We start from the raw sequence: 24,109 nt of genomic DNA, 5'->3' as shown, positions 1-24,109 counted from the left end.
TCCCCATTAACAAGTGAGTTGGGTTTTGAAATCTCGCGTGCCAGATCCAAATCGGTGCTTGAAATTTTGAGGTTATGTTTACAAAAGTGATCACGTGACATTGATAAACAAATTGATAAAAAGGTGGCGCGCATTTGAATTTAAACTCGCTGAAGTGAATGGGTATTGTGCCAGGTGCCTTTTTTTCTGCCTTCCTTATGATGGCTGAATATTCATTTCCGTATCACAGACATCATTAACATCAGCAGTGGGCTATACAGGCTGCCCCAGAAAAACATGGACAATGGCTTAGGGTACGTAGATATCATTTCCAACAAGGTTCTCTGGATCATTTTCCCAACTTCGGCTTCGTTTCCAAGAAAAGACCCAAAAACCACACACACAAAAAAAAAAAGACTTTGCTACAAAACTGACAAAATTCATTTCCAACAAGGTTCTCTGGATCATTTTCCCAACTTCGGCTTCGTTTCCAAGAAAAGACCCAAAAACCACACACACAAAAAAAAAGACTTTGCTACAAAACTGACAAAAGGTCTGAATATCTTTTTGAAATTTTACCAGAAGCAAAGCTGTTGGAAAATGATCCAGAGTACCTTGTTGGAAAGGATATTACCTACCCTGAGCTGTTGTCAGTGTTTTTCTGGGGCACTTTGTAAATATTTTGAGGTATTTCAACAATTTAATTTAACTGTCTGCAGCATGTTATGATGGGCGCCAGTAAACTTATCCACAGATACACCCTCAACAGTTTTTTTTTTTTTAATGCCAGGACTGTGTACCCTGAAATTGCGAAAGCTAAATAAAGTACAAACAAGGAAGTTAACATTGAAAAGTTTTGAATCTAGGCAAGAGAATAAATTTATTTCAGGACATAATTTTAATAGAGCAATGTTTTTTTTCTCCATTCAGCTGTCCAATATTGTGTAATCATTTCACCCTCAACTTTTTTTTTTTTTTTTTTTTTTAAATGCCAGGACTGTGTACCCTGAAATTGCGAAAGCTAAATAAAGTACAATCAAGGAAGTTAACATTGAAAAGTTGAATCTAGGCAAGAGAATAAATTTATTTCAGGACATAATTTTAATAGAACAATGTTTTTTTTCTCCATTCAGCTGTCCAATATTGTGTAATCATTGTCATTGAACATCACAACTTGTACAGTTACATTATCATCATTTACTTTCAACTCTTCCAAAGGTAATGCTATACTAGGGCCCATACAATTCATCATTTTTACCTCAGTTAGGTACTTATCTTCTGAACAAGACCCTTGTTCCTCTGTGCACATTTCTTTATTAGACTATTTTCACATGGGACTCTAGATCCAGTAGTAGGTATAGGTTCCAAACACTCATTTATAAATTATGTACCTACCTGTTATTTCATTGATCCCATTTCCATTTACCAATGCTTTTTTCAAAGCTTCACAATGTTCTGTATGTTAGTTGGTTGAGGGCTGGGGGGTAAGCCTTTATTTGATCTTGATTTGAATAAGGAGGTTTGATCTATGAGAATATGATTAACTGAAGATCAAGATTATTACCTAATTTGTTTCTTGAACCCTTGAACGTTCTCTTTGTGCAAAAGCTCAAAAAAAGCTGAACTAAAAATACTAAGAAGATTCTTCACAAGGCCCTTGGTCCACTGTATAACATGTTAATCCTACTTGGTTGTCATTACAATATGTTTCTGTAGAGACACTACTAATACGAATCAACTCATAAGTATCAACATCACTACCAAACCGTACTTCATAATTTTCTACTTCCTCAGATTCCTCCTTGACATTCCTCTCTTCTTCCAACAACTTGCGTTTCAAATATCTAATGAAATTCAAACTAATCATGTCTGTCATTTTACGAACATTTTTACTGTTGTTATCACAATGATTCAATTTTCCATGGTAAAACTGTAGAACTTCTATAAACTAATCATGTCTGTCATTTTACGAACATTTTTACTGTTGTTATCATAATGATTCAATTTTCCATGGTAAAACTGTAGAACTTCTACTTTGAATAAGGAGGTTTGATCTATGAGAATATGATTAACTGAAGATCAAGATTATTACCTAATTTGTTTTTTTAACTTGAACGTTCTCTCTGTGCAAAAGCTCAAAAAGCTGAACTTATAACTTATTTGAACTAAAAACTGAAACTGAAAGAAAACTTTGAAAATTTTAAATACTGGATTTGCTAGAGCCGCCAATGGTACGGTGACTCGGTGACTACGGTGTTTCTGTTTTCCGTACGCCGTACGGTATTTCAAATGAGTGGACTGTGCGGTAGTTCACAACCGGCAATGTGGCAACACTGTTCCGTTCTACTGATACTGAAACTGAAGGAAAAAAAAAATCTTTTTATTTGTAGGATTTCTCGAGTTTTTACTTTTTAATTAAAAAGTGATTAATCAAAAGTGTAAAGTGATTAATGAAGGATATTACTGGATAAGGACATTTTCTTCTTGTGAGCTGTATCCTATATCTACCTAGATATTATTTTCGTTGAAAAAAGACAGAGGATCACGAGCCATACATTTTTGTTGGGCTGATTCCAAAGAATGTGATACCAAGTACATAACTGATTGAGTACCTAATTTCAGTGATAAGGAAAACTGAAAAGACAGTAAGTTGATTTTGGTAGGTAAGTTTTCTTTAGATCAAATAACTGTGACAATTTGTTTGTTCTTGTGATGAAAGTTTCATTGTCCCAAAATGGAAGGAAGAAGGAGGACAGGATATGAGAAACTAGAGAAAGCCAGTTATTCCTGAGAACAAAGTGTATCTTGTCTTCTGGATAATTATGGTCAGGGGCTCTGTTTTGGAATCAGGATTTAACTCACTGGCTGTCAAAACACATTCAATGGTTTTTACCCACAGGCCCCATATGTTATGTATGAAAACCTTAAATGAGAGACAGACTCTTTCATTCTTGGAATGTTTTCATCAAATAAATAGCAAAATTTCACTCAAAGGCCCCTCTTTCAGATATTAATCATCTTAATATGAATTTCAGGTGACAATCATGTCGTTGAAAGATCTGGTTGACGGAGGAGAGTGTGGAGGTTCCAACTCATTGATGCAAGTTACCTCTCACTTTGTCCAGGATAAAGGTCTTCGGGATGAAGGCTTTCACCGTCCATACACCCATGAGGAAAATTCCTTTGCTAATGCTCATCCTGACCAAGTAAGTATGCAGTTAGTTTGTAAATGATGCAATGCAATGCAATGAAAGGCTCAAAGGAGTGTACCATTGTAAAGTAATTAAAAGTTTGCAAACAAAAAATGTTGGAACTATTTATTATTTATTACACGCTGCTAAAATAAAAATAACCTGCAAGTTTAATTAATTTTATTTAAAAACAAAAGTTCTCCCAAAATTTTTCCCCAAAAAAAAAAAAAAAAAAAAAAAAAAAAAAAAAAACCTAAATGTGTTTTGGACAAAGTACCTAATCCCCTGTAAAAGGATTTACTTTTTACCTCTAAAAATGTTTGTTTGTTTTACAGTTATTGGGTGAGTTTTGGGAGCACAACTTGGGCAACATGCAGCAAGCTTTCCGTATGGATAATTTGCTTGCTGAGATGAGAGACATTGAGGCTGCCTCTCAAAGACCAAAACCACAACAGAGTGCTCCCATTTCATTGCTGGCTCGTCAAGATGATGCTAGGGAGTGGGCCAATCAGTTCCTAGAGGCTGGATCACATTTTGAGGTAACTGTAGGTTCCAACTGTGTAGAAAGGTCTTGGGTTCAATTCTTGGTAGAGGGTTTTGTTTAATTATTATTTAATGTAGGTATTTTTTATCCACTTTCAACCTCTTTTGCTTTCCCTCCTTTTTTTTCATCTATGCCCATGTGGAAACTGAAAAGTATGGTCAGAAAATGGGATAAAATCCGCCCCGGGCGGGAATCGAACCCGCGGCCTAGCACTTACAAGGCAGACGCACTACCAACTAAGCTAACTAGGCTGGCCCCTTCCTTTTTTTTCATCTATGCCCATGTGGAAACTGAAAAGTATGGTCAGAAAATGTTTGCCCCACCCAGAATAACAGTGATAGTTACTTGTGAATAACTTGGTTCATTCTACTTTCAGCATACACCTCCAGAGACCATCTGGGACAACGCCCCCATTATGAGGGGAAGTGAGATTCTACCCCAAGAAGATCTTGGAGGTCTTCAGCTTGGGTTTGGACCACAATGGTGTAGTGAGTTCTTGAGAACTTCAGAACCTCTGCTGTGAGTATCATAAAAATAGCTATAATGAAATAGGGGACAAAATGACTGCATGTTTTATTTTATTTATTTATTTTTGTATTGGGGGTTTCTGGATGGGCACTTTTTCCAGAGCGAGTTCTACAATTCATTGAACTACCAGTGTGTGTATTTCCATTTCATTAACATATATGTTTTTGTTTCCATGCAGGGACAACACTCAAGAGGAGCTGACCAATCTGAGAGCTCTCTCTGAAGATTACTCATCCGATGCCAACAAAGCTGATAGTAACCAAAATAATATCCTTTTGAATGCACTCAAGACCACTGCTGAGGATTCTGTGAAAACCCTTGACCAAAATCCAGACATGAAGCAGTCTAAAGTAAGAAGCTTTTGAGGCCTAGGGATCATACTGTTCTTCTGAGGTTAGGTAGTGGACATTATTTTCCACCCCAATATTTTCAGTCTTATGTTATCTCTAGTTTGACTGTAGACTTTGGGTTTAGATGTATATTCTACACCTTTGTTGTTGTTTTTTTTTTCTTTTTTTGCGTCTGTAATGTTATTTAACAAATGGCATTTATGACCAAAATCCTGACATGAAGCAGTCTAAAGTAAGAAGCTTTTGAGGCCTAGGGATCATACTGTTCTTCTGAGGTTAGGTAGTGGACTAATGTCTAATTATGTTCCACCCCAATATTTTCAGTCTTATGTTATCTCTAGTTTGACTGTAGACCCTGGGTTTAGATGTATATTATACACCCTTTTTTTTTTTTCGTCTGTAATGTTATTTAACAAATGGCGTTTAAAATGTTGGTATAGGTAGCTAGTCAATTCCTACGCAAAAGGAAAGGGAAATTCCTTCAATTTTTATTTTTCAAGCTCTTCATTAAGAAAGCCTTACGCAAATGAGCTCTTTATCCCAATCCCAACTGGATTTTTTCATTTATTTATTTTTAATATCCCATCCATTCCTCTCTAGTTGCTGAAATTCATGTCAAACGTAGCAACAGATGGTACTCCCGTGTTATCTGATCCAGAAGCAGCCACTGTTCAGCAATGGGGTAGCGAGTATCAATCAACAACCAGTCCCGAACACCAATGGGAATCTGCATTCCTTGGACAGAACGCTAGTGGTAAGTAAACTACGAGAGTTTACCTCATCAGTGGTTCTCAGACTTCAGTCGAAATCAGCGCTCAAGTGTAAGTATGCATGTGAGTTTAGTGTTTGACCTACCCCCAAGATATGGCCCCATTTTATTTTGCGTGAGTTTCCAATGGATCAATGAAGTTAAATTTATAACGTTATTAACGTTGTGCCTTATCATTGAAGTTAATCAACATGGTTAGTACCCGGACGGGTGACTATCTGGACAATCGTGTCCTGGCTTTACCCGGTCCCACACAGACTGAGTTAATTTGAGTCGGCGCGACGTTCAGGTTGTCGCCGAATGGAGGCTACAACACCGTCACTAAAAACCTTAGCGGTTATACAGTAAAACACAAAAGAAGGTTTCTCGTTAGATTTTGGGCCCGAACTTTTGCGACACCGCCCTCCAACTATCTCCAGGCTTTGTGCGTGCTCGCTACAACCTGGGCATTACCTGTGTTCATCTCGGCGCCAACACACAGGCTGTGGAACACTTCCTAACCGCGCTGAACCAGCAGGCCGCCGCACACGATGGGTTAACACCGCACGGCCTGGAACCACGTGCAGATGGATTAACACCGCACGGCCTGGAACCACGTGCAGTGAAGGAGATGTCTGATTCAATATGGTACTCACTGCGTGTAGTGCTGTCCGTGTTGAATAGGAGTGACCTGCATCATTGTGTTACCAATAGGTAAGTTGTGAACGAAATTAGTAGCCTTGTGGTAACGCGCTTGCTTGCTACGAGTAGATGGTCCCGAGTTCGATACCCGGCAAAAAAAAAGCACTCGTATTTTGATTGCAAATATTTCAAGAAAATTAAAATATCCACGGTTTGTGTTTGTTACAGGGATTTAGCCACACTAAACAAGGAGTTCGAGATTTTGTAAGACTGAGAACAGCCTGATTTTGCTCTTCCTACAATTAAATCTATCTGACAGAACCAAGACTGACAATCAAGATTTCTACTAGCAAATCGTACTTTCTTCTGATCTTCCATGGTTGATCAACTAAAAAGATTTGGAGCCAACTTTGTCCACACCTTGAATTCAACTGGAGAAAATAATGAAAATTTGAAGTTGGAGGGTTCAGCCCCGCCTGTATAAGTGCCAAGGCTTTATTGACAGTGGTTTCATCCTCCATAAGCTACCCACCGCCTCACATTAACCTCACCCAGCCGGAGTGGGATCAGGAAAAGTCTGCAGCACGTGATTGTTCAAATGATGACCCATCTGGATACCAACCATGCACCAAGTTGCATAACTTGAGTGGTGTATTGGGAACTGTGCATTTAACATATCAGTGCAGCACTGGCTTCTAGGCATTCAAGTTTCAGTTTCAAAACCATACATCTATCAGTTGAGGTGGCTGAGATTACATTTTTCATTTGGTGAATGGGTAATTATTGTTGGGTTATTTTTTTCATTATGTTATTTTGGATCAAGGTAGGTTTATGTATTGTATCTATTGGATATTGGTTAAGGTGGCAGATATTACATTTTTCATTTGGTGAATGGGTAATTATTGTTGGGTTATTTTTTTATTTATGTTATTTTGGATCAAGGTAGGTAAGTATTGTATACTTAAACCTACCTTGGTACCTATTGATTGGTACAATGGGTATCTTTTTCAGACATTGCCTTCTTGTACAGTTTAAGCTATCTTTGTTTTCCATATGAAACAATCCCAGTACAGAGTGCAATAATAAGTTTGGTTATAAACCAAGAACACAAATGGTGATTGTTTCCTCATTGTACAGATTTATTTTTTTACCATTGTATTTGGGGATATGTATAATTTTTTATCTATTAAATTAAGTTCAATTACCATGGGAAAATTAATTTAAAAAATATAAAAAACATGTACAGTGTAAATATAAATATTGATGTTTTTATTTCATTATCATTCAATTTCCTTTAGTCCAACATATTTGTCATGTCTAAAGGAATGTACAACATATTATTTAAACACATCTCAAATTACATGCACAAAGTGTATTTGTTATATCAGCAAACCTAGCCAACTTTCAGTTACCCTTTCTCCATCTCTTGCTCCTTGTTTCAATTGACCAAAGAGTCTGATCAACCAGATTGTACTTTAAACCAAAATCTTGGTATCAGATGTGTTATCAACACAGTTCATCCTCACATCTGATGTATTCTCCAATATCACTCTGGTTGAAGCCTACAATAGCTAGGGGATCTGCTAGTTTACATTCAGCTGTGCTCTTGGCAGCCACACCAAAGCCAAGTGGTACATCGTTCATATTGAGTACAATAACACCTTGGTATTTGGGCGTATTCTCAGTGATTCGAGCAAGTCCAGATTTGAGGATGTTGTGGCCATACAGGAACTGTTGTTCTGCCTGGGGCTTCACCCACACTTTGAACTGAAAAATGAAGAAAAAAAAGTGATTACAAAATGGACCATCATTTCAACTCAATTAATTTCATGGTCTAAGTTGTGCTCGGATACAAAAGTTAATCAAATATAGTGTACTCATAAATTACAAGAGTTCAACCTTGTCTCAAATTGAATTTATTTACCTGTGCATAGGGTGCTAAATATGACAGTGCTGTAATGTGTAATCGGAATTTGCCACTCTTTGTGAACTTTCCAAAACATGTGCCCAATGCTAGAAGGTGATCTGGTCCAAAGTTTTCTGCTAAGGTTAAAATTTTCTCGGATACATAGAAGACTCGATCTCTCATTTCTCTAAAGCAGTATGTCCCATCAGGTCTGTCAATAAGCAATTTTACATTACTGCCAATGCTGAAAACAGATACAAAGTTTATGATGATGAGTACTTATGTAGAGTATTAGAGGCTACTGTCTTTACTCCAGCAAAATTTATCCAAGAAGAAACATTGTAAATAAATGGGGAGTGGACACAGCATTCTAAATAATCCGTAAGCAACTCTTGATTAGCACCAATTCAAAATTGATGCAGTGTAGGAAAAAACAGGCTTTAACAGTCACTTGCCTCCTCTACGTCTACGAGACTGCATAAGTTTTACACAAGTATCTAAATAACTTACTATTTTGAAAGCTTTTCAAAGACCAGTTTGGTACGATCTTCAGGGAGTCTCCTCATTTTGAATACTTTGATATCACAGGGATAGATCCTGTAATAACCATTTTTCTCAGTGAGTTCTTTAGTAAACCAGTAGTTAATCTTTTTGTGTCCGGTCGGACTTTTGCAGATCTTTGATCCATTTTTCTCAATACTATTTTGAAAGCTTTTCAAAGACCAGTTTGGTACGATCTTCAGGGAGTCTCCTCATTTTGAATACTTTGATATCACAGGGATTTTAAAAAGGTGCTTCCTTTATCAGGATGATGGTCTCTGTACAAGTCTACCTATTGATCACTCTTCATACTTGAGGAGTTTGTGGATGAGATGAGGGGATTTCAAGAGGTGATTTATTTCTTATGGATAAACTCAATGGATGAACTCACTAATGACGGAACACAAACACACTACTTCAACTGCAATATCTTTCTTTTTTTTACTTAAATAACTTTATTTAAATAGCTTTTAGAATTTAGAAATTACGAAACTTGAAATTTTCAAATTTTCACGTGTTTTTCTTTTGTAACTTTTGTTTTGTTTACTTTTTGCTTGTTTTGGAGGGGAAGTCTCATAGCAAATTGCTAACTTCTCAAAAGTCTCAACGCGCATCGCTGTGCGCGCGCAGTGCGCGCTAATTTGGCAGCCGTAATTTTTGGCACGAAAATTTGAAAATGTTGAATTTTGTTATTTTTTAAGGAAAAGGATGAACGTTGGGGTTGGGGTCCTTTCAATTTTTTTTTTATCTCTTTTCAATGGATTTTATTGTTTTATGTAGTTTGTTAAACTACTTCAAATTCTTCTCAGTGTGTTAAATTACTTAAGGAAAGACGGTGGCTGTATGCGTCTGATCACAAACAACATTGTCTAAATTGGAAACGTTTGAATCCAAGGATACCCCCGGGCAGGAATCGAACCCGCGGCCTAGCGCTCACAAGGCAGACGCGCTACCCTCCAAGCTAACTAGGCTGGCTAATCACACTTTAACTTTCCGTTCTCCTCTGTCCTCTAGGGAAATACATCAGCAAGTGCTATCACTATATCTGAATGCCGCCAGACAATGTCCCTCGCAATCCATAGATCCTGATGTACAGAATGGTTTGGGTGTTCTGTTTAATTTATCCGATGAGTATGATAAGGCGGTGGACTGTTTCCGATCTGCGCTACAAGTCAGACCTGATGTAAGTATTAGTATATCTACCCTACCCATAGAGCGAAGGAAAAAAATTACTTACCACCTGTGCTAAGCATAATTCAATGCTCGCCACAAATACCATCCCGCACTTAATACACCTCGATAAATTTTATGACTTGACTTGGACTCGAACTACCCACCTCCAGATCCGATATCCACTTACTTACTTTCCGTGTCTTGAACATCAGATCTTGAATTTCCCGAAATTGGCAACGTGGATGGCTTTTGGCACAGTGGATTTCGGAGTTCACTTATTTGAACTCCAAAATCCACTGTGCCAATGCTAATCACTACACCGCAGACGTTGGTTTGTCAACTGATATACTCGTATGGCAAATCGAATATTTACTAAATTTACTCTTATTTTTCAAATCAATCTATCCTACTATGTAGATGTTGTAGACAAAGAGCAAAATTCCTAAAATCTTAATTATTTCTCTAGTTGAAGTACTAGTTCATTCTTAATTTTCTCATGATCCACTTCTCCCATTTTCTCCACAGGACTCCCGGATGGTAGGGAAAGTGTGACTTATGATATCAAAAGAGGAGAGTTTTGTGTCTTATATCAGGCAAAAGGGTCTGATTGAGGTCTCCAGTTCACAGAACTATTAGTTTACCTTTTTTCTTCTCTTGATTTTCAGCCACCCAAGCAAAAGATCTCAGACCCAGATGAGTTACGTGACTATCAGCACAGGAAGAGGAAAGCATTTGAGGATAACATCAGGAAGAATCGGATGGTGATTAGTAATTGGATCAAGTATGCACAATGGGAGGAGAGTCAGAAGCAAGTGGACAGGTAAGTTTCAACCTCTTCAACCCAGTCCATCTTCAGAACCTCTCAGACCCTTGGTCAACTAATATGAACTAGAATTTCATTGTTTAGGCATCATAGTACTTACCTACTGTTTGAATACCAAGGCTTATAAGACAACCATGCTGTTTTAATCCTGAAAATGTCAAAACGTTGTTCTTTTTCATGTAAAAATTGGCAATAATTACAAGGGATTCTACTAAAGTACCAAATTAGTCTTTGCCAGAGGCTACTTAGCTCTCTCTCTCTCTCTCTCTCTCTCTTTCTCCCTCCCTCCTCTCTCTCCCTCTCCCTCCCTCTCTTTCTCTCTATAAAATAAAATAGGGGGAGGCCTATTTTATTTTCTTCAAACTCTCAAAAGTCAAAATTCATTCTTCTCCTTGTTTTCTCATTTCACAGAGCCCGATCCATCTACGAGCGTGCCCTGGACGTGGATCATCGCAACATCACCCTATGGCTCAAATACACAGAGCTCGAGATGAGGAACCGTCAAGTGAACCATGCCCGGAATCTGTGGGACCGGGCAGTCACCATCTTGCCCCGGGCAAATCAGTTCTGGTACAAGTACACCTACATGGAGGAGATGTTGGAGAATGTTGCTGGTAAATTATTCGTGTTTCATAGGGATTCAATTTCACAGGTCACTTTGTGGTTAGGAGCACTGACTCTCAGTTTGGAGGGGCTAGGTTCAAATCTTCAGTCCTGGGTTCGATTCCTGGCGAGAGATGTTGGAGAATGTTGCTGGTAAATTATTCGTGTTTCATAGGGATTCAATTTCACAGGTCACTTTGTGGTTAGGAGCACTGACTCTCAATTTGGAGGGGCTAGGTTCAAATCTTCAGTCCTGGGTTCGATTCCTGGCGAGACGGATAGTTTATCTATGGATAGGATTTCAAATGTACAATAAAAAAAATTACTAAAATCCTATAAGTCTACTTGAAAGTGACCCTGGCGAGAGGGATAGTTTATCTATGGATAGGATTTCAAATGTACAATAAAAAAATTACTAAAATCCTATAAGTCTACTTGAAAGTGACCTTGCAAATCATTGCAAATCAGGTACTAAAAGGTCCACTTGCTGACCAATTTGAATGAAGCTTGTGATTTTAGCTCGACTAATTTAAGTCAATTCTTTTTTTTTTTTTTTTTTTTTTTTTTTTTTTTTTATAATGGGAACTAGGATTATCAATGTGGCATTTTTTGTTATTCTCACCATAAAATTTTTGTGTATTTTTGAACAGTTAAGTCTCAAATAAAATTGATTTGATCCAAGAAGAGTAAAGGGGAGAGAAGAAAACCCAAAAAAGCAGCGTTCCTCTATTTACTTGGCATAGTGGTTGCCTACAATAACACAGTATAATGTGTTTTCTTGTTTCAGTTCGCTGAGTTGGAGAGCTTACTAGGTGACATGGAGAGAGCCCGGGCTATTTATGAACTAGCTATCAGTCAGCCTCGACTTGATATGCCTGAGCTTGTATGGAAGGCGTACATAGACTTCGAAGTGGGGCAGGGGGAACTAATTTAAGTTTTTTTTTCCATACATGTTGCACTGTTTCCTATCTCTATTTCAGGAGCACGTCAAGCGTTTGAGCGTTGGATGGAATGGGAGCCAGATGAGCAAGCCTGGTTAACTTATATCAAGTTTGAGCTAAGATATAATGAAATAGACCGGGCTAGAGCCATATATTCTCGGGCCTGGAACCACGTGCAGTGAAGGAGATGTCTGATTCAATATGGTACTCACTGCGTGTAGTGCTGTCCGTGTTGAATAGGAGTGACTTGCATCATTGTGTTACCAATAGGTGAGTTGTGAACGAAATTAGTAGCCTCGTGGTAACGCGCTTGCTTGCTACGAGTAGATGGTCCCGAGTTCGATACCCGGCATATATTCTCGATTTGTATTGGTGCATCCCGATGTGAAGAATTGGATCCGATTTGCCAGGTGAATATAACTTTGTTTGTTTGTTTTTTATTTTTTCTTTACCCAACTTCAGTGGTCCAGTGGTTAGCACGGTGGATTCGGAGGTTGGTGTTTTGAGTTCAAAAGGTTTGATAGAGGGGACTGTAACTACTCCGTCGTATCTTCCCGAAATCCAAGAGAAAAGCAGACAGGATAGTAGTAGAAAGCCAGTCGTTCCGAGAACGAACCTTATCTGTTTAGGATTAAGTTCATCCCGGGCGGAAATCTACCCCGCGACCTAACGCTTGCGATATAGACGTGCTACCTTCCCAGCTAACTAGGTTCACTCTTCTTTTTCTTCACCTTTTCCCGATATATTCTCGATTTGTATTGGTGCATCCCGATGTGAAGAATTGGATCCGATTTGCCAGGTGAATATAACTTTGTTTGTTTGTTTTTTTTTTTTATTATTATTATTTTTTTTATTTTTTCTTTACCCAACTTCAGTGGTCAAGTGGTTAGCACGGTGGATTCGGAGGTTGGTGGTTTGAGTTCAAAAGGTTTGATAGAGGGGACTGTAACTACTCCGTCGTATCTTCCCGAAATCCAAGAGAAAAGCAGACAGGATAGTAGTAGAAAGCCAGTCGTTCCGAGAACGAACCTTATCTGTTTAGGATTAAGTTCATCCCGGGCGGTAATCTACCCCGCGACCTAACGCTTGCGATATAAACGTGCTACCTTCCCAGCTAACTAGGTTCACTCTTCTTTTTCTTCACCTTTTCCCGTGTACAGACGGGGTCGGTGCCCAGTCGTTCCGAGAACGAACCTTATCTGTTTAGGATTAAGTTCATCCCGGGCGGTAATCTACCCCGCGACCTAACGCTTGCGATATAGACGTGCTACCTTCCCAGCTAACTAGGCTCACTAAACTTTTTCTCCTCCTTTCCCCGTGTACAGACGGGGTCGGTGTTTTTCGTCAGCCTCTCAATCAGCCCTAACTAGGGTGATCGCTTTGGGCTGACATTTGGTTTTGGCTACAAATTTTACGAGTGGATGCCCTTCTCTCTCACTTTGCTATTTCTTTAGCAGGGGAAATTCAGGCTGGAATACTCCCTTTTTATAGTCCCCCAGCGAGACTAAGCTGGTCTACTCCCTGTTTAACGTCCCCCAGCCAGACAAGGCTCACTAACCAAGATTCTCTCTTTATGTTGACATTCAGATTTGAAGAGCAGAATGGTTTTGTATCCCAATAAGTTGACAAAGTTTCATAGCAATCGGATGAGCGGTTTGGCCAGGCATAAAGTTCGAAATCACAAACAAACAAATATTCATTTTTATATATTAAAAAATACCGGTAAATCGTGAACTTTGACGTCACGGCATACGCTCCCGTAGGCGGTGACGTCACATCAAATGTCCGTTTCGTTCTGCATAGGATTGTCTTCCGCAAATGTGTATTCCTGAAGAGAAAAGGAGGGAAATTAACTAATGGTTAACTAAAGAACTCACTGAGAAAAATGGTCCCTCCAAGATCTGCAAAAGTCCGACCGGACACAAAAAGATTAACTACTGGTTTACTAAAGAACTCACTGAGAAAAATGGTTATTACAGGATCTGTGAAAGTCCGGGCCCAAAATCCAACGAGAAACCTTCTTTTGTGTTTTACTGTATAACCGCTAAGGTTTTTAGTGACGGTGTTGTAACCTCCATTCGGCGACAACCTAAACGTCGCGCCGACTCAAATTAACTTAGTCTGTGTGGGACCGGGTAAAGCCAGGACGCGATTGTCCAGATAGTCACCCGTCCGGGTACTAACCATGTTGGTTAACTTCAATGATAAGGCACAACGTTATAAATTTAACTTCATCATTCGGCAACAACCTAAATGTCGCGCCGACTCAAATTAACTCAGTCTGTGTGGGACCGGGTAAAGCCAGGACGCGATTGTATAGATGGTCAATTGGTCACCCGTCCGGATACTAACTAACCATGTTGGTTAACTTCAATGATAAGGCACAACGTTATAAATTTAACTTCAGTGATCCATTGGAAACTCACACAAAATAAAATGGGGCCATATCTTGGGCGTAGGTCAAACACTAAACTCACATGCATACTTACACTTGAGCGCTGATTTCGACTGAAGTCTGAGAACCACTGATGAGGTAAACTCTCACCAGAGCCCAGGGATTCTGTCATTTCTTTCCAGTGGCTATTGAGCTCATTCCACAGAGCCGGCTCCGGTTTGTCTACTGTGGAACTTTCCAAAACATGTGCCCAATGCTAGAAGGTGATCTGGTCCAAAGTTTTCTGCTAAGGTTAAAATTTTCTCGGATACATAGAAGACTCGATCTCTCATTTCTCTAAAGCAGTATGTCCCATCAGGTCTGTCAATAAGCAATTTTACATTACTGCCAATGCTGAAAACAGATACGAAGTTTATGATGATGAGTACTTATGTAGTGTATTAAAGGCATCTGGAGGCAGCGGCTAAACAAGAGCCTGACAATGCAGAAGTGTGGTTGAGTCTAGGCATCTCATTGGCGGAAAATGAACAGGTGAGTTGAATTTGTTTCGCTAGGTTCGATTTCAGCCCCGTGCGCACTTTAGAACCTGTTCTTTGATTTCGGGACCATGAAACCTCTATCGACCATAAAACATCTTTTCAGTCAGTGGCAGCACGGGCTACTGTCTTTACTCCAGCAAAATTTATCCAAGAAGAAACATTGTAAATAAATGGGGAGTGGACACAGCATCCTAAATGATCCATAAGCAACTCTTGGTTAGCATCAAATTCAAAATTGATGCAGTTTAGGAAAAAACGGGCTTTAACAGTCACCTGCCTCCAAGTTCTCCCAAAATTTTTCCCCAAAAAAAAAAAAAAAAAAAAAAAAAAAAAAAAAAACCTAAATGTGTTTTGGACAAAGTACCTAATCCCCTGTAAAAGGATTTACTTTTTACCTCTAAAAATGTTTGTTTGTTTTACAGTTATTGGGTGAGTTTTGGGAGCACAACTTGGGCAACATGCAGCAAGCTTTCCGTATGGATAATTTGCTTGCTGAGATGAGAGACATTGAGGCTGCCTCTCAGAGACCAAAACCACAACAGAGTGCTCCCATTTCATTGCTGGCTCGTCAAGATGATGCTAGGGAGTGGGCCAATCAGTTCCTAGAGGCTGGATCACATTTTGAGGTAACTGTAGGTTCCAACTGTGTAGAAAGGTCTTGGGTTCAATTCTTGGTAGAGGGTTTTGTTTAATTATTATTTAATGTAGGTATTTTTTATCCACTTTCAACCTCTTTTGCTTTCCCTCCTTTTTTTTCATCTATGCCCATGTGGAAACTGAAAAGTATGGTCAGAAAATGTTTGCCCCACCCAGAATAAAAGTGATAGTTACTTGTGAATAACTTGGTTCATTCTACTTTCAGCATACACCTCCAGAGACCATCTGGGACAACGCCCCCATTATGAGGGGAAGTGAGATTCTACCCCAAGAAGATCTTGGAGGTCTTCAGCTTGGGTTTGGACCACAATGGTGTAGTGAGTTCTTGAGAACTTCAGAACCTCTGCTGTGAGTATCATAAAAATAGCTATAATGAAATAGGGGACAAAATGACTGCATGTTTTATTTTATTTATTTATTTTTGTATTGGGGGTTTCTGGATGGGCACTTTTTCCAGAGTGAGTTCTACAATTCATTGAACTACCAGTGTGTGTATTTCCATTTCATTACCATATATGTTTTTGTTTCCATGCAGGGACAACACTCAAGAGGAGCTGACCAATCTGAGAGCTCTCTCTGAAGATTACTCATCCGATGCCAACAAAGCTGATAGTAACCAAAATAATATCCTTTTGAATGCACTCAAGACCACTGCTGAGGATTCTGTGAAAACCCTTGACCAAAATCCTGACATGAAGCAGTCTAAAGTAAGAAGCTTTTGAGGCCTAGGGATCATACTGTTCTTCTGAGGTTAGGTAGTGGACTAATGTCTAATTATGTTCCACCCCAATATTTTCAGTCTTATGTTATCTCTAGTTTGACTGTAGACCCTGGGTTTAGATGTATATTATACACCCTTTTTTTTTTTTCGTCTGTAATGTTATTTAACAAATGGCGTTTAAAATGTTGGTATAGGTAGCTAGTCAATTCCTACGCAAAAGGAAAGGGAAATTCCTTCAATTTTTATTTTTCAAGCTCTTCATTAAGAAAGCCTTACGCAAATGAGCTCTTTATCCCAATCCCAACTGGATTTTTTCATTTATTTATTTTTAATATCCCGTCCATTCCTCTCTAGTTGCTGAAATTCATGTCAAACGTAGCAACAGATGGTACTCCCGTGTTATCTGATCCAGAAGCAGCCACTGTTCAGCAATGGGGTAGCGAGTTTCAATCAACAACCAGTCCCGAACACCAATGGGAATCTGCATTCCTTGGACAGAACGCTAGCGGTAAGTAAACTATGTCACTGGAAGCACCAGCCTAACCTCTTCAAAGGACCTATCATAGGGACCCCAAGTGAGTTCTACAGTTAACGGAACAGAAGGACTAAACCTAAATAGAAAGTAAAAAACTTCACTTATCTCCTAATTTATTCTTAACTAGCGGAATTCCGTCGCTTCGCTCTGGAATTCCGCTAGTTCATCATGAGGCATGGCCGAACTTGTAGAACATAATAAAAAATACGGTCGCGATGCGCGCTCCCTATTAGCTGCATAGTTATCAAACTAAAAACACAAACGAAACTCAAAATGTTGGTTGAGAGCGGAATATTTCTCTCCCGCAGTCTCTGCTTCCTGTGTATTTCTTAAAAACCTCATGTCACTCATCCATTTAGTGGTCTTGCTCGGCGTAGCTTAACAAAAATGAACCGGAAAATAGCCTATAACATTCACGGGAGTGCAAGCAATAAGTTGACAAAGTTTCATAGCAATTGGATGAGTGGTTTGGCCAGGCATAAAGTTCGAAAACACAAACAAATTCTTAATTTATTCTTTGTTTCAGGCACAACCAGTGGTGTATCTACAAGTGGCACAGTAGACAAACCGGAGCCGGCTCTGTGGAATGAGCTCAATAGCCACTGGAAAGAAATGACAGAATCCCTGGGCTCTGGTGAGAGTTTACCTCATCAGTGGTTCTCAGACTTCAGTCGAAATCAGCGCTCAAGTGTAAGTATGCATGTGAGTTTAGTGTTTGACCTACGCCCAAGATATGGCCCCATTTTATTTTGTGTGAGTTTCCAATGGATCAATGAAGTTAAATTTATAACGTTGTGCCTTATCATTGAAGTTAACCAACATGGTTAGTACCCGGACGGGTGACTATCTGGACAATCGCGTCCTGGCTTTACCCGGTCCCACACAGACTAAGTTAATTTGAGTCGGCGCGACGTTTAGGTTGTCGCCGAATGGAGGTTACAACACCGTCACTAAAAACCTTAGCGGTTATACAGTAAAACACAAAAGAAGGTTTCTCGTTGGATTTTGGGCCCGGACTTTCACAGATCCTGTAATAACCATTTTTCTCAGTGAGTTCTTTAGTAAACCAGTAGTTAATCTTTTTGTGTCCGGTCGGACTTTTGCAGATCTTGGAGGGACCATTTTTCTCAGTGAGTTCTTTAGTTAACCATTAGTTAATTTCCCTCCTTTTCTCTTCAGGAATACACATTTGCGGAAGACAATCCTATGCAGAACGAAACCAATGCTTTTGCTTTGGGCCAGGAAAAGCTCAGACAGGGCCACTGTTCAGCAATGGGGTAGCGAGTATCAATCAACAACCAGTCCCGAACACCAATGGGAATCTGCATTCCTTGGACAGAACGCTAGCGGTAAGTAAACTCTTCAAAGGACCTATCATAGGGACCCCAAGTGAGTTCTACAGTTAACGGAACAGAAGTTCTAAACCTAAATAGAAAGTAAAAAACTTCACTTATCTCCTAATTTATTCTTAACTAGCGGAATTCCGTCGCTTCACTCCGGAATTCCGCTAGTTCATCCTGAGGCATGGCCAAACTTGTAGAAAATAATAAAAAGTACGGTCGCGATGCGCGCTCCCTATTAGCTGCATAGTTGTTAAACTAAAAACACAAACGAAACTCAAAATGTTGGTCGTGAGCGGAACATTTCTCTCCCGCAGTCTCTGCTTCCTGTGTATTTCTTATTAAACCTCATGTCACTCACCCATTTAGTGGTCTTGCTCGGCGTAGCTTAACAAAAATGAACCGGAAAATAGCCTATAACATTCACGGGAGTGCAAGCAATAAGTTGACAAAGTTTCATAGCAATTGGATGAGTGGTTTGGCCAGGCATAAAGTTCGAAAACACAAACAAATTCTTAATTTATTCTTTGTTTCAGGCACAACCAGTGGTGTATCTACAAGTGGCACAGTAGACAAACCGGAGCCGGCTCTGTGGAATGAGCTCAATAGCCACTGGAAAGAAATGACAGAATCCCTGGGCTCTGGTGAGAGTTTACCTCATCAGTGGTTCTCAGACTTCAGTCGAAATCAGCGCTCAAGTGTAAGTATGCATGTGAGTTTAGTGTTTGACCTACGCCCAAGATATGGCCCCATTTTATTTTGTGTGAGTTTCCAATGGATCAATGAAGTTAAATTTATAACGTTGTGCCTTATCATTGAAGTTAACCAACATGGTTAGTACCCGGACGGGTGACTATCTGGACAATCGCGTCCTGGCTTTACCCGGTCCCACACAGACTAAGTTAATTTGAGTCGGCGCGACGTTTAGGTTGTCGCCGAATGGAGGTTACAACACCGTCACTAAAAACCTTAGCGGTTATACAGTAAAACACAAAAGAAGGTTTCTCGTTGGATTTTGGGCCCGGACTTTCACAGATCCTGTAATAACCATTTTTCTCAGTGAGTTCTTTAGTAAACCAGTAGTTAATCTTTTTGTGTCCGGTCGGACTTTTGCAGATCTTGGAGGGACCATTTTTCTCAGTGAGTTCTTTAGTTAACCATTAGTTAATTTCCCTCCTTTTCTCTTCAGGAATACACATTTGCGGAAGACAATCCTATGCAGAACGAAACCAATGCTTTTGCTTTGGGCCAGGAAAAGCTCAGACAGGGGGATCTACCGTCCGCCATTTTGTATCTGGAGGCAGCGGCTAAACAAGAGCCTGACAATGCAGAAGTGTGGTTGAGTCTAGGCATCTCATTGGCGGAAAATGAACAGGTGAGGTGAATTCGTTTCGCTAGGTCGCAGGTTCGATTCCAACCCGGTGCGCACTTTAGAACCTGTTCATTCTTCGATTTCGGGACCATGAAACCTCTATCGACCATAAAACATCCTTTTCAGTCAGTGGCAGCACGTTGAATTCACAAAGTTCCCCCTTTACCATCACACCTTTACCCTTTACCAGCCCTAAAAGGCCTATGGCAGCACATTGAATTCACAAAGTTCCCCCTTTACCATCACACCTTTAACCTTTACCAGCCCTAAAAGGCCTGATTGAGTCCAAAATCTAATGAGCGAATATGATCGAAAAACTTTTAACTCAATTTACTCTTTCAATTACAATTCCAGGATCCTCAAGCAATTGCCGCCCTGAGCAAATGTCTCTCGATAGAACCCAAGAATCTCGAAGCTCTCATGGCAATATCTATCTGCTTCACCAATGAGGCCTGTCTCCATGATGCACTGGACACTCTGAAGGTAGATTAACATTACTTGTTGCACAACTTAATAGAGAATAGAAGAAGACTTTATTATAAAAAATACATACATAAACAACCTGCCAGCCAGAGCAGAGATGCAGAGCAGGGGGTTGGGGGAAACGAGTGGTCGAAAACAAATTAACCTTTCACTCGTGATACTAATGCTAAAAACAGAGAGCAGGTAGAGGGAAGTGACAAATTCAAACCTCGTTGAGCTGAAAGCAAAAAGCTCTTTGCTCTCCACTCCACTCTGTTTTAGACTTGGGCCTTGGACTCTTAGACAGTCTGAATATGCAGTATTTGTCTGATTTGCTGATGTTGCCTGGCTCATGGCAATATCAATCTGCTTCACTAATGAGGCTTGTCTCCATGATGCACTGGACACTCTCAAGGTAGATTCACATTACTTGTTGCACAACTTAATAGAGAATAGAAGAAGACTTTATTATATAAAATACATACATAAACAATCTGCCAGCCAGAGCAGAGATGCAGAGCAGGGGGTTGGGGGAAACGAGTGGTCGAAAACAAATCAACCTTTCACTCTGATACTAATGCAAAAAACAGAGAGTAGGTAGTGGGAAGTGACGAATTCAAACCTCATTGAGCTGAAAGCAAAAAGCTCTTTGCTCTCCACTCCACTCTGTTTTTAAACTTGGGCCTTGGACTCTTAGACAGTCTGAAAATGCAGTATTTGTCTCATTTGCTGATGTTGCCTGCATAAGTTTAAATGTTTATTTCCAATAAAAATATCCAGTACTTGAGTATTTGACTCAGAAGATACCCAAAGTGGCCAAGGTTTGTATTTCTATATTATTTTGAATACTTCCATTTTACAAGAGACCAATTTCTACATTATATGAGGCCAGTGGACATTCTAGCTACTGGCCTAGTGTAAATACCAATGTTATTGTCCCGAAATTGAAGACAGAAACTCTAACTACAGAGGTCTTCTAGTTCCGAAAGCAAAGAGAGAAGAAAGACAGGATAGAAGCAATCCAGCTGTTTTAAGAATGAACATTATCCATTGAGGATAAAATGTGTGCTGGGTAGGAATCTAACCCACAGCCTAATGCTTACAAGACAGATGTTCTATCAACCAAACTAGGAGAAGAAAAAGAAAAATTCCGTTGGTCCTCATTTTTCATGCTCTATGACTTTGAAACATCACCCAAGTAAGCGCAACTGATCTATTGTACTCTATGTCAATGTTGTACATGAACTAATAAGTTTTAATGTTCAAGTTTGTTGTATCCTTTCTATGTTTTTCAGGAGTGGATCTTGAACAACGAGAAATATGCAGACGCGTGTGCCAACATTCATGTGTCCAACCCTAGTGAAGCCCCTACCATGTGAGTAACGCGATAAACATTTGTTTAAAACAAACCCAGGGCCCTACTGCAATATTTCCAATGCCTAACGGATATATCACTCTGGCCATGTGAGTAACGCGATAAACATTTGTTTAAAACAAACCCAGGGCCCTATTGCAATATTTCCAATGCCTAACGGATATATCACTCTGACCATGTGAGTAACGCGATAAACATTTGTTTAAAACAAACCCAGGGCCCTATTGCAATATTTCCAATGCCTAACGGATATATCACTCTGGATGTACTTATTTGTTCCTGATTAATTACTGAAGTTAAGTAAGCTTCTGGTGGTCTTTAATCTGGTACATCAATCACACTTTTTTAAGGAGGTTTGATAGATGAAACTGTAACTGCTAAGGTCTTATCGTTCCGAAAGTGAAGAGAGAAGGAAGACAGGATAGGAAAAAGCCAGCCGTTCCGAGAACGAACCTTACCTATCCGTTTAGGATAAAATCCGCCCCGGGCAGGAATCGAACCCGCGGCCTAGCGCTCATCACTCTGGATGTACTTATTTGTTCCTGATTGATTACTGAAGTTAAGTAAGCTTCTGGTGGTCTTTGATCTGGTACATCAATCACACTTTTTTTAGGAGGTTTGATAGATGAAACTGTAACTGCTAAGGTCTTATCGTTCCGAAAGCGAAGAGAGAAGGAAGACAGGATAGGAAAAAGCCAGCTGTCCCGAGAACGAACCTTATCCGTTTAGGATAAAATCCGCCCCGGGCAGGAATCGAACCCGCGGCCTAGCGCTTACAAGGCAGACGCGCTACCCTCCAAGCTAACTAGGCTGGCTAATCACACTTTAACTTTCCGTTCTCCTCTGTCCTCTAGGGAAATACATCAGCAAGTGCTATCACTATATCTGAATGCCGCCAGACAATGTCCCTCGCAATCCATAGATCCTGATGTACAGAATGGTTTGGGTGTTCTGTTTAATTTATCCGATGAGTATGATAAGGCAGTGGACTGTTTCCGATCTGCGCTACAAGTCAGACCTGATGTAAGTATTAGTATATCTACCCATAGAGCGAAGGAAAAAAAATTACTTACCACCTGTGCTAAGCATAATTCAATGCTCGCCACAAATACCATCCCGCACTTAATACACCTCGATAAATTTTATGACTTGACTTGGACTCGAACTACCCACCTCCAGATCCGAAATCCACTTACTTACTTTCCGTGTTCGGAAACAAACTTGAACATCAGATCTTGAATTTCCAGAAATTGGCAACGTGGATGGCTTTTGGCACAGTGTATTTCGGAGTTCACTTATTTGAACTACGAAATCCACTGTGCCAATGCTAATCACTACACCGCAGACGTTGGTTTGTCAACTGATATACTCGTATGGCAAATCGAATATTTACTAAATTTACTCTTATTTTTCAAATCAATCGATCCTACTATGTAGATGTTGTAGACAAAGAGCAAAATTCCTAAAATCTTATTTATTTCTCTAGTTGAAGTACTAGTTCATTCTTTATTTTCTCATGATCCACTTCTCCCATTTTCTCCACAGGACTCCCGACTATGGAATCGCCTAGGTGCTTCACTCGCTAACGGGAACCGCCCTGAAGAAGCAGTTGAAGCATATCACACCGCCCTCCAACTATCTCCAGGCTTTGTGCGTGCTCGCTACAACCTGGGCATTACCTGTGTTCATCTCGGCGCCAACACACAGGCCGTGGAACACTTCCTAACCGCGCTGAACCAGCAGGCCGCAACACACGATGGATTAACACCGCACGGCCTGGAACCACGTGCAGTGAAGGAGATGTCTGATTCAATATGGTACTCACTGCGTGTAGTGCTGTCCGTGTTGAATAGGAGTGACCTGCATCATTGTGTTACCAATAGGTAAGTTGTGAACGAAATTAGTAGCCTTGTGGTAACGCGCTTGCTTGCTACGAGTAGATGGTCCCGAGTTCGATACCCGGCAAAAGAAAAAAAAAGCACTCGTATTTTGATTGCAAATATTTCAAGAAAATTAAAATATCCACGGTTTGTGTTTGTTACAGGGATTTAGCCACACTAAACAAGGAGTTCGAGATTTTGTAAGACTGAGAACAGCCTGATTTTGCTCTTCCTACAATTAAATCTATCTGACAGAACCAAGACTGACAATCAAGATTTCTACTAGCAAATCGTACTTTCTTCTGATCTTCCATGGTTGATCAACTAAAATGATTTGGAGCCAACTTTGTCCTTACCATGAATTCAACTGGAGAAGGAAAAAATGAAAAATTGAAGTTGGAGGGTTCAGCCCCGCCTGTATAACTGCCAAGGCTTTATTGACAGGGGTTTCATCCTCCATTCGGGGATAAGCTACCTCACATTAACCTCACCCAGCCTGAGTGGGATCAGGAAAAGTCAAGAGCACATGATTGTTCAGATGATGATGATGACCCATCTGGATACCAACCATGCACTAAGTTGCATAACTTGAGTGGTGTATTGGGAACTGTGCATTTAACATATCAGTGCAGCACTGGCTTCTAGGCACTCAAGTTTCAAAACCGTACATCTATTGGTTAAGGTGGCAGATATTACATTTTTCATTTGGTGAATGGGTAATTATTGTTGGGTTATTTTTTTATTTATGTTATTTTGGATACCTTGGTACCTATTGGTACAATGGGTATCTTTTTCAGACATTGCCTTCTTGTACAGTTTGAGCTATCTTTGTTTTCCATATGAAACAATCCCAGTACAGAGTGCA

The 24,109-nt window shown here is 39.9% G+C and overlaps 2 protein-coding genes and 1 long non-coding RNA gene across 5 annotated transcripts; 2 read left to right on the top strand and 1 right to left on the bottom strand.

Annotated features, from left to right (window-relative positions):
- Positions 1-1,380: 1,380 nt before the first annotated feature.
- LOC108253310 lies at positions 1,381-2,129 on the top strand. Its single transcript, XR_001809717.1, has 2 exons — positions 1,381-1,498; positions 2,027-2,129. It is a non-coding gene; the product is annotated as an uncharacterized LOC108253310 (long non-coding RNA).
- Positions 2,130-2,342: 213 nt separating this feature from the next.
- On the top strand, positions 2,343-24,109 carry LOC103516424 (peroxisomal targeting signal 1 receptor-like). Of its 2 annotated transcripts, none has more exons than XM_017447039.2 (14): positions 2,343-2,624; positions 3,015-3,185; positions 3,506-3,709; positions 4,091-4,233; positions 4,421-4,592; positions 5,193-5,274; positions 18,093-18,164; positions 18,692-18,855; positions 19,345-19,530; positions 19,882-20,010; positions 21,285-21,364; positions 22,219-22,387; positions 22,910-23,247; positions 23,409-24,109. In XM_017447039.2, the coding sequence occupies exons 2-14, from the start codon at positions 3,024-3,026 to the stop codon at positions 23,446-23,448; spliced, it is 1,941 nt and encodes a 646-aa protein (XP_017302528.1). In that variant the 5' UTR covers positions 2,343-2,624; positions 3,015-3,023; the 3' UTR covers positions 23,449-24,109. The 2 variants fall into 2 exon arrangements, with proteins under 2 accessions (XP_017302528.1, XP_017302530.1); XM_017447041.2 differs by having other exon boundaries at positions 2,343-2,638.
- Positions 7,224-8,956, bottom strand: LOC103516422 (60S ribosome subunit biogenesis protein NIP7 homolog). 2 transcript variants are annotated; one of them, XM_008481386.3, is made up of 3 exons: positions 8,589-8,956; positions 7,907-8,132; positions 7,224-7,749 (listed from the first exon to the last, which is right to left on the bottom strand). In XM_008481386.3, exons 1-3 carry the CDS (start codon positions 8,642-8,644, stop codon positions 7,489-7,491), a joined length of 543 nt encoding a protein of 180 aa, XP_008479608.1. In that variant the 5' UTR covers positions 8,645-8,956; the 3' UTR covers positions 7,224-7,488. The 2 variants fall into 2 exon arrangements, with proteins under 2 accessions (XP_008479608.1, XP_008479607.1); XM_008481385.1 differs by lacking the exon at positions 8,589-8,956 and adding an exon at positions 8,399-8,474.

Source organism: Diaphorina citri, unplaced genomic scaffold, assembly GCF_000475195.1.
Source record: "Diaphorina citri unplaced genomic scaffold, Diaci psyllid genome assembly version 1.1 scaffold1566, whole genome shotgun sequence".
Taxonomy (NCBI): domain Eukaryota; kingdom Metazoa; phylum Arthropoda; class Insecta; order Hemiptera; family Psyllidae; genus Diaphorina; species Diaphorina citri.
The sequence above is the reverse complement of the archived record's forward strand: the minus strand, read 5'-3'. Positions and strand labels throughout refer to the sequence as shown.

What these genes read in the sequence shown, in the direction of transcription:
- LOC103516424 (XM_017447039.2), top strand. Translation starts at nt 3,024, where the DNA reads ATGTCGTTGAAAGATCTGGTTGACGGAGGAGAGTGTGGAGGTTCCAAC. An exon ending in CTAATGCTCATCCTGACCAA is followed by an intron (nt 3,186 to 3,505) that starts GTAAGTATGCAG and finishes TTTGTTTTACAG; the next exon opens with TTATTGGGTGAGTTTTGGGA. An exon ending in AGGCTGGATCACATTTTGAG is followed by an intron (nt 3,710 to 4,090) that starts GTAACTGTAGGT and finishes TTCTACTTTCAG; the next exon opens with CATACACCTCCAGAGACCAT.
- LOC103516422 (XM_008481386.3), bottom strand. Translation starts at nt 8,644, where the DNA reads ATGAGGAGACTCCCTGAAGATCGTACCAAACTGGTCTTTGAAAAGCTT. An exon ending in TTTGAAAAGCTTTCAAAATA is followed by an intron (nt 8,133 to 8,588) that starts GTATTGAGAAAA and finishes ATCTGTTTTCAG; the next exon opens with CATTGGCAGTAATGTAAAAT. An exon ending in ATTTAGCACCCTATGCACAG is followed by an intron (nt 7,750 to 7,906) that starts GTAAATAAATTC and finishes TTCATTTTTCAG; the next exon opens with TTCAAAGTGTGGGTGAAGCC.